This window comes from Rousettus aegyptiacus, unplaced genomic scaffold, assembly GCF_014176215.1.
Source record: "Rousettus aegyptiacus isolate mRouAeg1 unplaced genomic scaffold, mRouAeg1.p scaffold_m13_p_1, whole genome shotgun sequence".
Taxonomy (NCBI): domain Eukaryota; kingdom Metazoa; phylum Chordata; class Mammalia; order Chiroptera; family Pteropodidae; genus Rousettus; species Rousettus aegyptiacus.
Genome location: NW_023416284.1, coordinates 44,360,152 through 44,373,334, shown reverse-complemented (window position 1 = coordinate 44,373,334; position 13,183 = coordinate 44,360,152). Strand labels below are relative to the sequence as shown.

The 13,183-nt window shown below is 39.8% G+C and overlaps 1 protein-coding gene across 7 annotated transcripts in view; it reads right to left on the bottom strand.

The window, feature by feature from the left end:
• Positions 1-2,801: 2,801 nt before the first annotated feature.
• The window catches only part of DNAJC6 (DnaJ heat shock protein family (Hsp40) member C6), a 130,537-nt gene continuing 120,155 nt past the window's right edge, over positions 2,802-13,183 (bottom strand). For 4 of the 7 annotated variants that reach the window (XM_016159151.2, XM_016159149.2, XM_016159152.2 and 1 more), the window contains exons 15-19: positions 12,658-12,792; positions 10,466-10,729; positions 7,506-7,648; positions 5,713-5,889; positions 4,728-5,079 (exon numbers count right to left, since the gene is read on the bottom strand). In XM_016159151.2, the coding sequence (XP_016014637.1) occupies positions 4,978-5,079; positions 5,713-5,889; positions 7,506-7,648; positions 10,466-10,729; positions 12,658-12,792 (821 nt within the window). In that variant the 3' untranslated portion in view covers positions 4,728-4,977. Of the gene's footprint in view, positions 5,080-5,712; positions 5,890-7,505; positions 7,649-10,465; positions 10,730-12,657; positions 12,793-13,183 lie in introns of all 7 variants that reach the window. The other 3 variants (XM_016159150.2, XM_016159153.2, XM_016159154.2) reach the window with 2 other exon arrangements.

Here is a 13,183-nt window from a genome sequence, read left to right as displayed (position 1 = left end):
GCTTCTTCTTAATTTTCAACTAGAATGAAAGATTAAGGGTTATGTTGGAACCCAGGTTCTACTGGCCACCTGCGAAGTCCACATTCTCACCACCTTTCAGGATCTCCACCAGGTTAATTTTTTCAAAACTGTGCACTGAGCGTGCTATTGTCTCAACACATGCTTAACTACCCATGAGAATAGTTTATTTTTTAAGCCCCTCTCATTTCTCATAGATGAAAGATACACTTATTAAAAACATTAGGTTGCTAATACCTGGCTCACCGCAGACCCGTCGAGATCCAGAATTATACCACACTCTTTACTTTGTAACCCGCAACCTGTTCAAGATAGTTGAGAACTTCTTTCTCTATTTTGAGTATCCTGCTCTTTCTAACACGTGTTTAAACATTCAGGGGAAACTACCTATCACCCAAATACTGGAAGTCTATCTTTTTTAGCTCTCTTACAGTAGTGCCAAGCTATTCTCAATAGGAAGTTAAGATATTTTTCCCCTTAACTGATGATGGTTTCCTGTGACACCAAATCTTTCATTTTCCCCTTCTGTTCCCCACCACCCAGCGAGTATCTGGAAAGCCATGTATGAGGATTTGCTGGAACCTTCCATGTTAACCTGAGGCAAGTCCTACAGAAAGGAAACGATTGTGGAGAAAAGTGACATTACTTCAGAGGCACAGCTTGGTCTGAGTGCCTTAGCCTTAGCAGTAAGAAACGGTTAGATGGTGAGAAGCAAAAAAATGAGGTGTTTGCCTGAGGGTAATGTCCAGAATCCAAAAAATGCAGAGCCAGTCTTGGTCTCCAACAAGTTTCATGCCAATGCCATCTGTCTTTTCAAGTTTCCTGAATAATTTGAAGAGAAAGTTAGCCATCTTGCCAGAGGCTCTTACCATCTCCTTAGAAAATCTTCCTTCTTGCCAGATGTTGCACTGAAAATTTGTTCTTACACTTACCATTCTACATTTCTTCAAGAAGAGTCACCAAAAACAGAAAGTAAAACCTCAAAAGCTGAACCCTATTCCCAACTTGCCATCAGTGTGTTACTTTAATGTATAAGATGTGTCCTCTCTCACACTGCCTAGAACTTCAGGTAAGTTTTTATATTCTCTCCTTGCATTCAATTCTCTCACACTTTAAACTAGGTTTTCTTATGTCCATTTTTCAGATGGGAAAACTAAGGCTTGGATAGTAATTAGTGAGTGGGGAAGCTGAGATCAAGCCCAAAACAGTTTAATCTGAAGTCAGACGAGTTAGCATTTGTACTGTTCCTCACAGTAGATCCGATATACAAAGAAGGCAGGAATTGTAGTAATTAGAAATAACAGCCCCTTATGTTAGGCAATCAAATCCACTCATTGATGCCTATTTGCATCTTGCATACAGTATACATAAAATATTTGTTGAATTAATAAAGTTCACCATGTATTGTTACTTCTCTCCCTATCTTACAGAAAAGATCTAGCTTCAAACTCTAGTTCTGGGTTACCCTCTCCATGCCTGTTTCCTGAGGCAGGATTTACAAAAACCTCTCAGAACTTTTTGAGAATTAAATGAGAAAATGAATATACAGAATAGCACCTAGATCTATGCATGAAAGATAGATGGTATGGCATCATATCGACACTTGTGTTGGCTTTCAAGTCCATGACTAAGTTAAATGCAAGTATGATGCAACACTATTGAAATCAGTCAATGTTAGTTTTGCATCCTATCTCTCAAAGACCACTTCTTTTCACATAGCCATTCCCTTTACAGAACCTACAATGCAAGTCCCTGCCATTTTATACAGACAGATCTTTGTCAGCCCAAGGAGACAGAAATAAAAGCCAATTAGTTACCTTTCTCTACTCATGTTATACACTCCCCACAACAATGTAATTTCAGCTCCAATACCGACCTGCAATGATACACTTTGTCCTACTGTCAGTAACAATAACTACTATTTAGTGACTATCCATTTAATAACAGGCAGTTTATATACACAGTCCTTAATTTCTCCATTTGCACAGTTGTTAGAATTATCTCTATTTCATAGGTGATAAGATTGAGACTTAGAGACTTTAAGAAACTTGCCCAATATGAGTCTTAAGTGGGAGAACCAGGATTTAAAACCAGTCTTTTTGTCTCGGACCAACACTGTACTTACTACTAGGCCCCCAAATCACCATGGTTTAGCTTTAGAACAACCAAAACCTGTTTACTTGACCTAAATTCCCCAGAGAGGTTTCCAGTGGAGAAAATGAACCGTTGCTGTGATAACTATTTCTGGAATTCAACTTTTGTGTTCATTCCTCAAACAATGGTGTTTCATCAGCAGCATTAGGATCCGACTTGAGCATTCTGGCAGACACAGACAGTACAGTGACGGTTCAAATGCTTTTGAATTGCAACATTTGCTTCCAAATGAACATGCTGCTTCTGTTCTAAAAGAACTAAATTATGTTTTCTATGACAAAGTCCCAGACTCTCAGGATCAATCCCTCTGCCTTGGTAAACAAATGCAGCTTTGAAAATCTATTAATATTCTAGCTATGAGCCCAGGATTTCTACGCTGACTCTTTTTGAAACATAGCATTCATGTATCATGATCAAAGTGTGTGTGCATGTGGAGGCAAGGGTGGCAGTAGGGATGGTTAGAATATAAATCCATAAATCCTGTCAGGTGATATTTTGATACAAATGTATTACATGCTTTTCACATTCTTTCTCTATAACTTTTCTTAAATGTGTACCATGTCAGAAGGTGTAATTCATGCTTGTCACTATATTGCTATGAGTGCAAAAATAACTTAGGCTCCTACAAATATTTTTGAGCCTTTTAATATTCATTACAAATATTTTAGACCAATCACATTTTGTTGTGTGTAACATATTTACAAAACAAAAATATATTACAATAAATATGAATGAAATGGTAAATCTGATCAACAAGAAGCTCTGTCACAACCAGATATTTAAAAGGAATGTAATAACCTATTGGTCTGCATATGTTAAGGGTTTTGAAATAGACAGAGGTCCAGAGTTATAATGTATCTGGAAAAGAGATGGGGGAACCCAAACTTAAGTTAGGTAAGATTCTTTCTCATTGCTAATTACATAATGTTTAATGATGTTTTAAACTGTGAACATTGATGAATTATCCAAACATGATACAAAGCTAATATAGTTCTATCATTTCAAAATGTACACAACATTCACATAATATCCTTTTAATTATTATCATTATATACTGTAGTTCACACAATATCTACAAATGTGAATGAGAAAAAAAAACAGGTCACAGCAACATGTCTCACATTCCAATTTTAAATAAGACAAGCACATACTGGATCAAACATTTTATAATACGTTAATAAATAACATCTAGCTTGTTATGGTTACCTTGAACAGTTTACAGCTGTATATTTAAAAAGAACATTTTTTGTGTGTGAATTTCACATTGTTAGTAAAAGATAAAATAAAAAAATGAATCCTTTTAACCAAAAAAAGAGAGAGAGAGAGTTCTCTATAGAACATAAAGCATTTTTGACATGCTGCCTTTCCCGTACGGTTTGCCACAAGAAAATTAAAATAGAAACAAAAAAATGATTGTCTTTGAAAAACAATTTTTGAAAGCTCTTCACAATATTGAGCATGAACCTTTTAAAATTAGCATGGAAATCTTTTTGCCCATCTGCTTTGCATATATATACTATGCACACTGTGTGTGTGCACACCAAAAGAGATCTACTGAAGCCACAGGATAACCACTGTTAACCCCTATGAATCACAAACAGCCGAAACACTGAACTAAAATTCAACCAGTGTGAAGTCTGCAAAGGCTTCACTCTTGCTTTGCTTTCGCAGATGTCCCTATGTGAGGATTGTTCCTGTGGATCCCCAATGACTTTAAAAATAATAAACCCCACGGTAATAATCCAAAGTGTCCAGTTTCAACGAGTGGGGAGAGGAACATGGAAATCCTCATAAGCCATCTGACCTGGTCTGAAGGTAAGCACAGCTCTCTCAACACAACTGTACATGTCTGGTTACCTGTGGTAAGTGCCGTCTTCTATTCTCTTACCACAACTACTCGCAAACCTAGAGGACACTGAGTCCCTACTAGATATCAGTCCTGATAACTTATGAATGCGCCCAACTGCTTTATAACAAGCTAAGAACATTTTTGTGGCTAAGCAAAAGGAAGAGCATTAAGCCTTATGGCAAAATTAGAAGTTTCTTTCAAATCAGACTGAGTTGTTGTTCATGGTATTAATACTTTTTCATTAAGCAACCACAGTTTTCTCAAGGGAAAGGAAGGTGCAGCCCAACTTTCTGACCAGGAATAAAGATTTCTATGTCTCAAGCATCCCTATTTTCTTAAGCCAACATTTTCACTAATTTTTAGTTTATCCAGGAAGGGTTGGTGGTAATAACTAGATTGCACACTTCCCACAAGTCAAGCTCTTTTGCATCTGTTAGTCCTCTCGATCAAAAGAAGTATACAGTGCCATGCTAAAGACAATAGTAAATTTCCATTAAAAAAAAAAAATACTAGAGTCTATATAAAGCAACTTCTCAAATTACATCTTCCCCCAAAAACCTAAAAACCATTAAAATCCATCATGTCATCCTATTATTATAACTTCTGCTCATTAATTGTATTTCCAGACAATGAGATGGGTGTTATGCTTTCGGTGGCCCCTCACGATGTGCTGAGTAGTCTCCCCAAAGGGCAGGCTGGAATGCTGTAATTCTGCAAGGTCTTCTGACTAAAAGTTCCTCCCCTGCTTTGCAACTTTTTTGGGGGGGGGGGGGCGGTAGACTCGAGAAAACAAACATCTACATTCCTTATCAGTGAGGAATTAGTCACAAGTAGTTTAACAATTTAGTACGAGATACATGTTACTGGAGTTTTTGGTTCATCTTTGAAAACCTCAGAATTGTGACACATACTAAGCATTAACACAGCTCTGCAGCAGAGATGTAAAAGCTCATAAATTAATACAAGGGCTTTTGGCCTTGATTTTCAAATTCAGACCAGGCATCATTGAGCTCCATGAAAATCATCTTTGCATACTGTTCATAGGGTTGCCCAGTAGCCTATAGACAAAACAAAACACACACATTAATACCACAGACAAATCGATTCATATTAAATTTTTCACTGTTAATATGTGGGCTTTAAGTTATTGAAATGTTTCTCTATTAGGCTATTTCACTTTTGAGAGCCCAATCTACATGACCTAAAATACCAGGATTCCCCCCAAAATGCCCTCCCCGTAGAAATTCACGTATGATAGTATAATCAGTCAGTGGATAGATAACAGAGAAGTTATTGAGCAGTGAAAGATTCTGCTCCATTCTCAAGAAGTAAATACTTCTGGAGACAAAGGTTTAAGACAGTCTAACTCCAACAGACTGTACTTCTAAATTCCTGCATTCTCATTTCTAAAAATACTTAAATTCTTGGAGACCCTTAAAATTAATCCGTGGTGAATTTTACACCTAAGTAAAGCCCCCATTCCATTATTTGTAATATATAGGGGTTTTTTTTCTACCAACTTTATAAAGTATAACTGTTTGCTTAAATACCTGATTTTAGCCCACGGACTTTATTTTATCATATAAATGGACTAATAACCAGCAAATTGAAAGTATGCTGTTTTAATACATGTTGATAAACTAATGAAACGAGGACCAGACAGGCGATAGGATAGGATAGGTTACACTCACTTTATCTGGATGCACCACCAGCACAGCCTTCCTGTACACCTTCTTCACCTGCTCTGGCGTGACCAGGTCTGCCATGCCAACTGGTTTCCACTTGGTCTCCCCAGCCCACAGCACGGTGTGCATGGTGGAGAGAAGTGCTCTGATATTTCTCTCTTTGCCTTCGATCCATTCCAGAATCTGTGAACACAGGGGCATTAGGAAAGGCAAATGATTTCCGGTCTAGAAGGTCTCCACTTGGACTGTGGAAATTCCTCCCACTGCAGCAGCATCAAAGTCCCTGGGGCTCCCTGTGTACTCCACGCTGTTTCTCTACTTGAAATGCTTTTCCACATCCACTTCCTGGTTCACTCTTTCTGGTTCACTCTTCATCATCCTTCAAAAGCCTGCTCAGGAATTTTATACTATTCACCTCCAAGAGTCTGAATTCCTTCCTCTCTGCCCCACCCTAGAATTAATTACTCACTCTTAAGGTATAAATTCCATGGGGACGCACACTACATCTAGTTTGGTCTTTGCTATCAGTCTCTGTCTAGTATACTGTATGTATGGCACACAGACACTAAATAAATATCCCTTGAAAAAAATGAACAAATTTCTCTGGGCTCCTCCCTTAAACATGTTTCTATTGTATTATGTGCCATACTATTGTAATTGTATGTCTGTCCTTGCCTGCCACGAGGCACAGTTGTTTGAGGAAAGGTCTTGTTTCTTATATAACACTATACCTCAGAAACCAAATAACTCAACTTGCACTGAACATGGCTCAAAAAGGTTTGTTAAATGAATTCATCCATTTAGTCTTTAATTCAAACTACTTATAGTTTGGATCTTCATAGTTTGAACAAATAAGGTGATTAAGGTGAGGTGTTCATAACAATGCATCAGCACTGAGCACGTAACAGGAGCTCAGTGCATATTTGTTGTCGAATGAATGGTTTAGTCAGAGTTAGTGTGGCTACTCTCCCACATGACTAAATGCCTGGTACCAACTAAATAACCAAGCATGGTTTAAAAGACATACATGACTTTCTTTTATAGAAAACTGACAGTTTTCCATATGAACAAAAGTTATCCAGATGGAGGATAAAGTTTTTGGAAAGAATATAAAGCCTCTGTAATGTGTAAATTGAAGAGCAAATACAAACAGAGGATCCTATTTTGTACTCAAAAAAGTATCAAAGAATCTGTACATCTTCAAAAAATGTTCGAATCTGTCTGGACATGAGGTATATATTTTTTAAATATTTAAGATTGAGTGGCATGCTAGTCCTGGTTTCAGAGATGTTTTAATGCAGTAACAGACTATACCCTCATCTTCCAGTTTGTTATAGTGGCAGCATATTTAGTATTTTGTTATGTAGAAATTCAGCCTCTCCATCTGTGAAAGGAATACCAATTCTCTTGATCCTTACAAACTCTTCCACTACCTCACACAATTCATCAACATAACCTTCCTTCTGTTCCCAAGCTAACCTGGCTTCACCCGTGCACACGACATCCTCATCTATGAAGTGATAATGTCCGTTTCCTCATCTGTGAAATAAGGGAATTAGAGTAGCTGGTTTGTAAATTAAAAAAAAAAAAAAAAAAAGTGAAGCAACATTCTTTTTCCCCAAATCAAATCTTACCTAGACTTCCAAAATCAAAAATAGCTAAAAGTAGAACTGCTCTGGTTAAAAGTAGAGAGAAGAAGTGAGGAGGCCAAGAACAGGAACACTGATGGATCCACACACATGCCCTGTCACATGACTTTGACATACAGGATAATCACACTGAGTGAGGTGCTCACTCACCTTTAATCTCTCAGGGTCCATTTCCTTAGCCATTTCTTCCTTTCTCATCTCAGCTATTGTTCGAGGCCCCTTTTTATCTTTGTGAGCATTGAAACCTTGACCAGAAAGTAGGTCTTCAAAATCAGCTGCCTTTTGTTTCCCTTCTGCAATGTAATTTTTTAAAACTCATTATAATTTTTGCTCTTCAACATATCATACCATTGTCCTATAACACTTAAAAGTCTTAAAGGTGCTTTAAGGTGTAATCCACTTAATCTTCACACTTATCCTCTTAGTATGAGAGTGTCAAGCTCATTCTACAGATGAGGAAAATGAAGTCTAGAGAACTTAAGAGGTCTTTCCAGGATCATATACCATGCCTGTGGCACTGCTAGGACTTGAGGCTAGATCACTAGATTAAATCCAATTCTGGAATTGTGCACCACTGTACTACCTATTTATAGATGAGGATACCCATGATTCTTACCCTCCCCTTTCCTGTCATACAACTAGTTAGTCTCAGTGATGGGACTACAGCCTCGGTGTTGGTACTTGAAATCCATGCACGCCACTACCTTCCTTCTTACACCCAACTGACAGTTTTAGTCCATTATAGTGGTCTCTTTCGCCACATCTGGTTGTGGCCTGACAATCTTTCTCGATCTGTTTGGAGAGGCAGCCCAGCATAGTGGCAAAGAGCAGAGACTCTGGAGATAGATTTCCCGGGTTTGAAGTCCAGCTCTGCCACTTATTAGCAATATGACCTTGGGGCAAGTTACTTATCTCCATGCCTCAATCGTCTCATTCATAAAATAGGGACAGTATTAATACTACTTCTTACCTCATGGGGTTGTTGTGAGAATTGATGTTAACATTTTAAAGTGCTTAGAACAGTACTGGGCTATTTAAATGTTTGTTAAATTCACTGAAACAAAACAAAACCACAACACAGCAGTCCATGTTGTCAATGCCCATCAACCAAAGATGATGTCTGAATTGAAATCCATTTATCATCTCTATAATGTAAGGCATTCTGTACACACATTGGCACATGCACACACAAACATGTAAGTGCTCTGATACTAGTAATTTTATCTGTCTTGTTCACAGCTGATCCCGAATGTCTTCTACACTGAAGATGCTCCACAAATATTTGCTGACTGAAGATATTTGCCCCAAAGCTACTCAAAGTAAAAATGGAAAGGAAGCTACAAGAGTCTTTGGAATTGTTCAAGGACTATCCACTGCTAACTCAAAGAACAAACATGATATTACATATTCCCAACAAAAGAATCACTATCATGTTAGTATTATGAGAAGGCCCTTGTGGCATAGCCAGTAGAGCATGGTGGTTAAGAGCAAGGGCTTTGGAGCCTGACTGCCTGGGTTCAAATCTTGGCTCTATCACTTACAAGTTTTAAGAACTTAGGAAATTACTGTATCGATCTGTGTCATAGATTCCTCATCTGCAGCATGGGGTTGGTTTTAAAGATTATATGAAATAATACATGAAAACTGCTTAGAATATACCTGGCACACAGGAAATGTTCAATAGATGTTACTTATTGTTACTAGGAAAAAAACAGAAGAATTTCTTCTTTCATATTACATAGAGAGAAAGGCCTGTTTCCTTATCATGTCCCTATACATTTCATTTTTGGGTATGATCAAATCATTTGGAATGTAAAATGTGTCATAAAAGGCCTTCTAAGAAACTTAAATTTAACCATCATTGTATGTGAAACATTTTTTACTCATTAAGAATCCTATCCAAAAGGAGGAGGAGGAGGAGGACGAGGAAGAGGAAGATGAAGAAGAGGAGGAAGGAGGAGGAGTGAGGAGACGAGGAAGACGATATAGAGAGAGAGTGGTTTCTTTCGTTCTTTCTTTCTAAGGGTCCTCTTCCTTCAGGCCTTCCTTCCTTCCTCCTTCCTTCCCCCTCCCTCCTCCCTCCCTCCCTCCCTCCCTCCCTCCCTCCCTCCCTCCCTCCCTCCCTCCCTCCCTCCCCTCCCCTCCCCCCTCCCTCCCCTCCCCCCCTCCTCCCTCCTCCCTCCCTCCCCTCCCTCCCTCCCTCCCTCCCCCTCCCCTCCCCTCCCTCCCTCCCTCCCTCCCTCCCTCCCTCCTCCCTCCCTCCCTCCCTCCCTCCCTCCCTCCCTCCCTCCCTCCCTCCCTCCCTCCCTCCCTCCCTCCCTCCCTCCCTCCCCTTCTTCCTTTCTTTCCTCTTCTCTTCTTTCTCTCTTTCTTTCTTTCTTTCTTTCTTTCTTCTTTTCCTTCCTTCCTTCCTTCCTTCCTTCCTTCCTTCCTTCCTTCCTTCCTTCCTTCCTTCCTTCCGCCATTACGGAAGTACTGAGCAGGAGTCCATTCAGAGTATCTTCCAGCCTTAGCTGTTAGCCCATCTTGTGTTCTTTGACCTTTCTTCTCAGAAGAGAGGAAAAACCATCACAGGGAAACCCAGTGATCTCAGGAACACCCACCAATTAGAGCTTAAAAAAGACCAATATTCAAGACAAATACACTCCTCTAATCGAGACCCAAGGTTAAATGTGAATGTGAGAACACAGTGCCTGAAAGGTTCCCAAACTTTCTCTTCTATTCCCTCTTCCAAAGGAATGACAGCTTCAATATCCATCCAGCCCTCCACTCGCATCCACTCAATATTCACTCAGTGCCTATGCTGTGCCAAGCATTATGCTATGTGCCAATGATAAGATGGCAAGAAAAGACATAGTGCCTGCCCTCCATCTGTTCTCAGTGTGGAGAGACAGACAAGTGAGCCAACAGTCAGAAAATGATAAGTGTTAAGGGCATGGTAAACCCAGGTGCTCTAGGCACAGAGTTGGAGGCAGCTATCATGTTGTATCTTTATAAGATTGCCTCAGAAACTACTGGAATTATTTTCTATCTCTTGCAGACATATATACATACAGCCAGTATGACAACACAGGCCACCCTACAGCTGGGCTCCATACCATCATCCTTACCCAAATTAGTGGATCCTTTCCCCCGTTCGTTCTGGCTGCCAGGCATGGCTGAGAAGCTCACGTTGTAGTTGGGTCGGTTCTGAGGGGAGGAGTGCGGCATGCCGGGCTGTGGCTTAGGCTGTGTCTGCTGCCAGTTGTAGCCGCCCCCCTGCTGCCACCCTCCGCCCATAGGCTGGGGAGAAGCTTTCTGTGGCGAGCTGAGAGGCGGAAATCCTCCACCCAATCCAGTTGGCGTGGTGGGTTTGCTGGCAAATGAAGAACTCCCTACAAGGAAAACAGAAAGGGTGGGGGAGAAAGAAGGCAACGCTTTTTTGAGTAGCCTCTAACTCTTGTGTCTTAGGCTACTGTTTGCAATGACTTTAGTGGAAATTGCCTTGACTGAGAGCACAATTGACTTACCTAATAATTAAAGAAATTGCAGGTATAGATGTCCTTTAATCCCCACAAATGACACTTTGAGGTATGCATTAATAGCCCCATCTTTTCTTTAGATGGACAACTGCAGCTCAGAGCAGTTAAGCGATTTTCTAAAAGTCACTCAGCTACCAAGGAACAGAACTGGAACTTGAATCCAAGACTTTGACTCCAAGCCAGAAGAACCCTGGCTCTTCCCGCTGTGCCCTCCCCCTCCTCCTTCCCACCTTCTAAGCAGACTCTATTTCTTCACTGGAGTGAAAACTACCAAATGCCAAAAATAGAGACTAAAACAAAATATATTCATTCATTAGGGTGCTACTTAAATTTCAATGATCAGGACTAATCACTGTTTGTTATAAGTATAAACATGGTTAATGCTCAAGAGTAAACAAAGATGTTTTGAAATTTCACAACGAGGTTTCAGTTTCACACTACTTACATTTCACTGCAGGGGAGTAAACACAGCCACTATCCTGACAACTCTGAACGGGGCAAAGGATCTTATTCCAGCTTTAAAAAATGATATTACTTTCTACAGAGTTTAAGTACAGTCTTGATTCCATAATCTCCTAACTTTTAAGTACTCACTGCATACCTGCTGGGTTGTCCCCAAAATATGAAAACCAGTTATGGCTTATGTTTAGAAGTAAAACGAGAAACTGAAATGTGATCTCCAGAGACCCTTTCATGCACCAAACCCAACGTAACAGTGACAATAAAATAACTAGCATTTATATAGCTCTTTAGAGTTTACAGTCATTCTTGCATGCATTTATTTGTTCATTCATTCATACATTCATTCATCAGTATTTGCTGACCATGTACTATGTGCCAGATACAGTGCTGAGTACTGGGAATATAGCTGAAAATGGTCTATTCTGAAGCTCAGTGAAAAACTTTGCCTTGAATTCTAGCTTCCTCATCTGTAAGATCAGAACTATATCTATGTCACAGGTATATTGTAAAGACACAATGGCTGTGTAAAAGTGCTTCACAGACCCTGAATTAAGTGAATTAAGAAGCATTATATAGTATAAGAAAATGCAACTTCATATGCCCCGCAATGCCCAGCAATGCCCAGCACACGCTGGTATACCATAAAGGCTCAATAAATACTTGCTATTGGAAAAGGTAATGGCAACGCTTGTGCTCAGAAGCTTGGCACTGTCCCCTGTCAGTCGGTAACTCAGTGCATGAAGCCTCTCTTCACCAGCCCTGGGGCCCTCCTGCCATCAAACCAGCGTTTCCAAAATTACATGCTCATGGAACACTTATCCTCCAACAACGATTAGCGTATGATAAAAAACACTTTGGAAATACTATACAGTGAGTCTATTTTCTGAATGGGATTTTACAAACTGAACAGAGAGCACTGCAGTCAGTGGAGAGAAGAAACATACCAGTGTGAATATCTCACTGGTGACATTACAGGATGACCTATGCACGGCTGGACCTATGTGGCTCAAATCTATCTGACCAGCTTCTCAGTATTTTCCTACACATTCATTACTTTTGCTGTAGCCAAACTCTGTTGTCAGATGTTCCTGGAAGATCTAACTTTATTCATGTTACCAATCCAAAATTAGGCATTAGAGAAATGAATGAATACGGGTTAGTTCCAACCCATTATTTGAAGCCTGTTTCCTTTTTTAAAAAAAAAAAGCCAACCTCAGGTTTGAGTATAGCTTAAAAATACACAAGATTTTAGGTACCAGCTTCTTGTAACACTACAGATTTAGATTTGAGGGTTTATAGCCATAAGTAAATATCTTAACCTGTTAAGGTTGTACCTAGCGTCCCGAGGTCAGCAAAAGGATCCAGAGTCTGGGGTTTGTTCTGATGGGTGGGAGTGCCATGAGACGATCCTGTTGGGCTGGTGGCAGCTGACTTGCTTCCCATTCCAAACCCTCCTGAAATAAGATTATTGAAAATAAGTTACTTTTCTGAAGTAACTGAAATCTGAAACTCAGAAATCCAAAGTTACAGCTTGTCTTGTCTCTGACGGCAAATGAAGACAGAGTTTGGACATAATTCAGAAGCTGCGAGACCTTGCTTTTCTGACTTAAATGAATAGTGGCCTGGAGCAGGGACAGGGCATAGAGAAGGCATATGTCATTTCCTGGCCACACCTGTGAACTACTATGTCCAGTGTCTACCTGTCCTGTCACATGACTTCATTCTTTCCTATGGGATTTACAGTCAGGCCTGGATCTGAATTCTGTCTCTGCTATTTCCTAGCTGAGAGACCTTGGGTAAGTTTTTTAGCTTCTCTGAGCTTCAACGTTTTCTTATTTGTTAAGT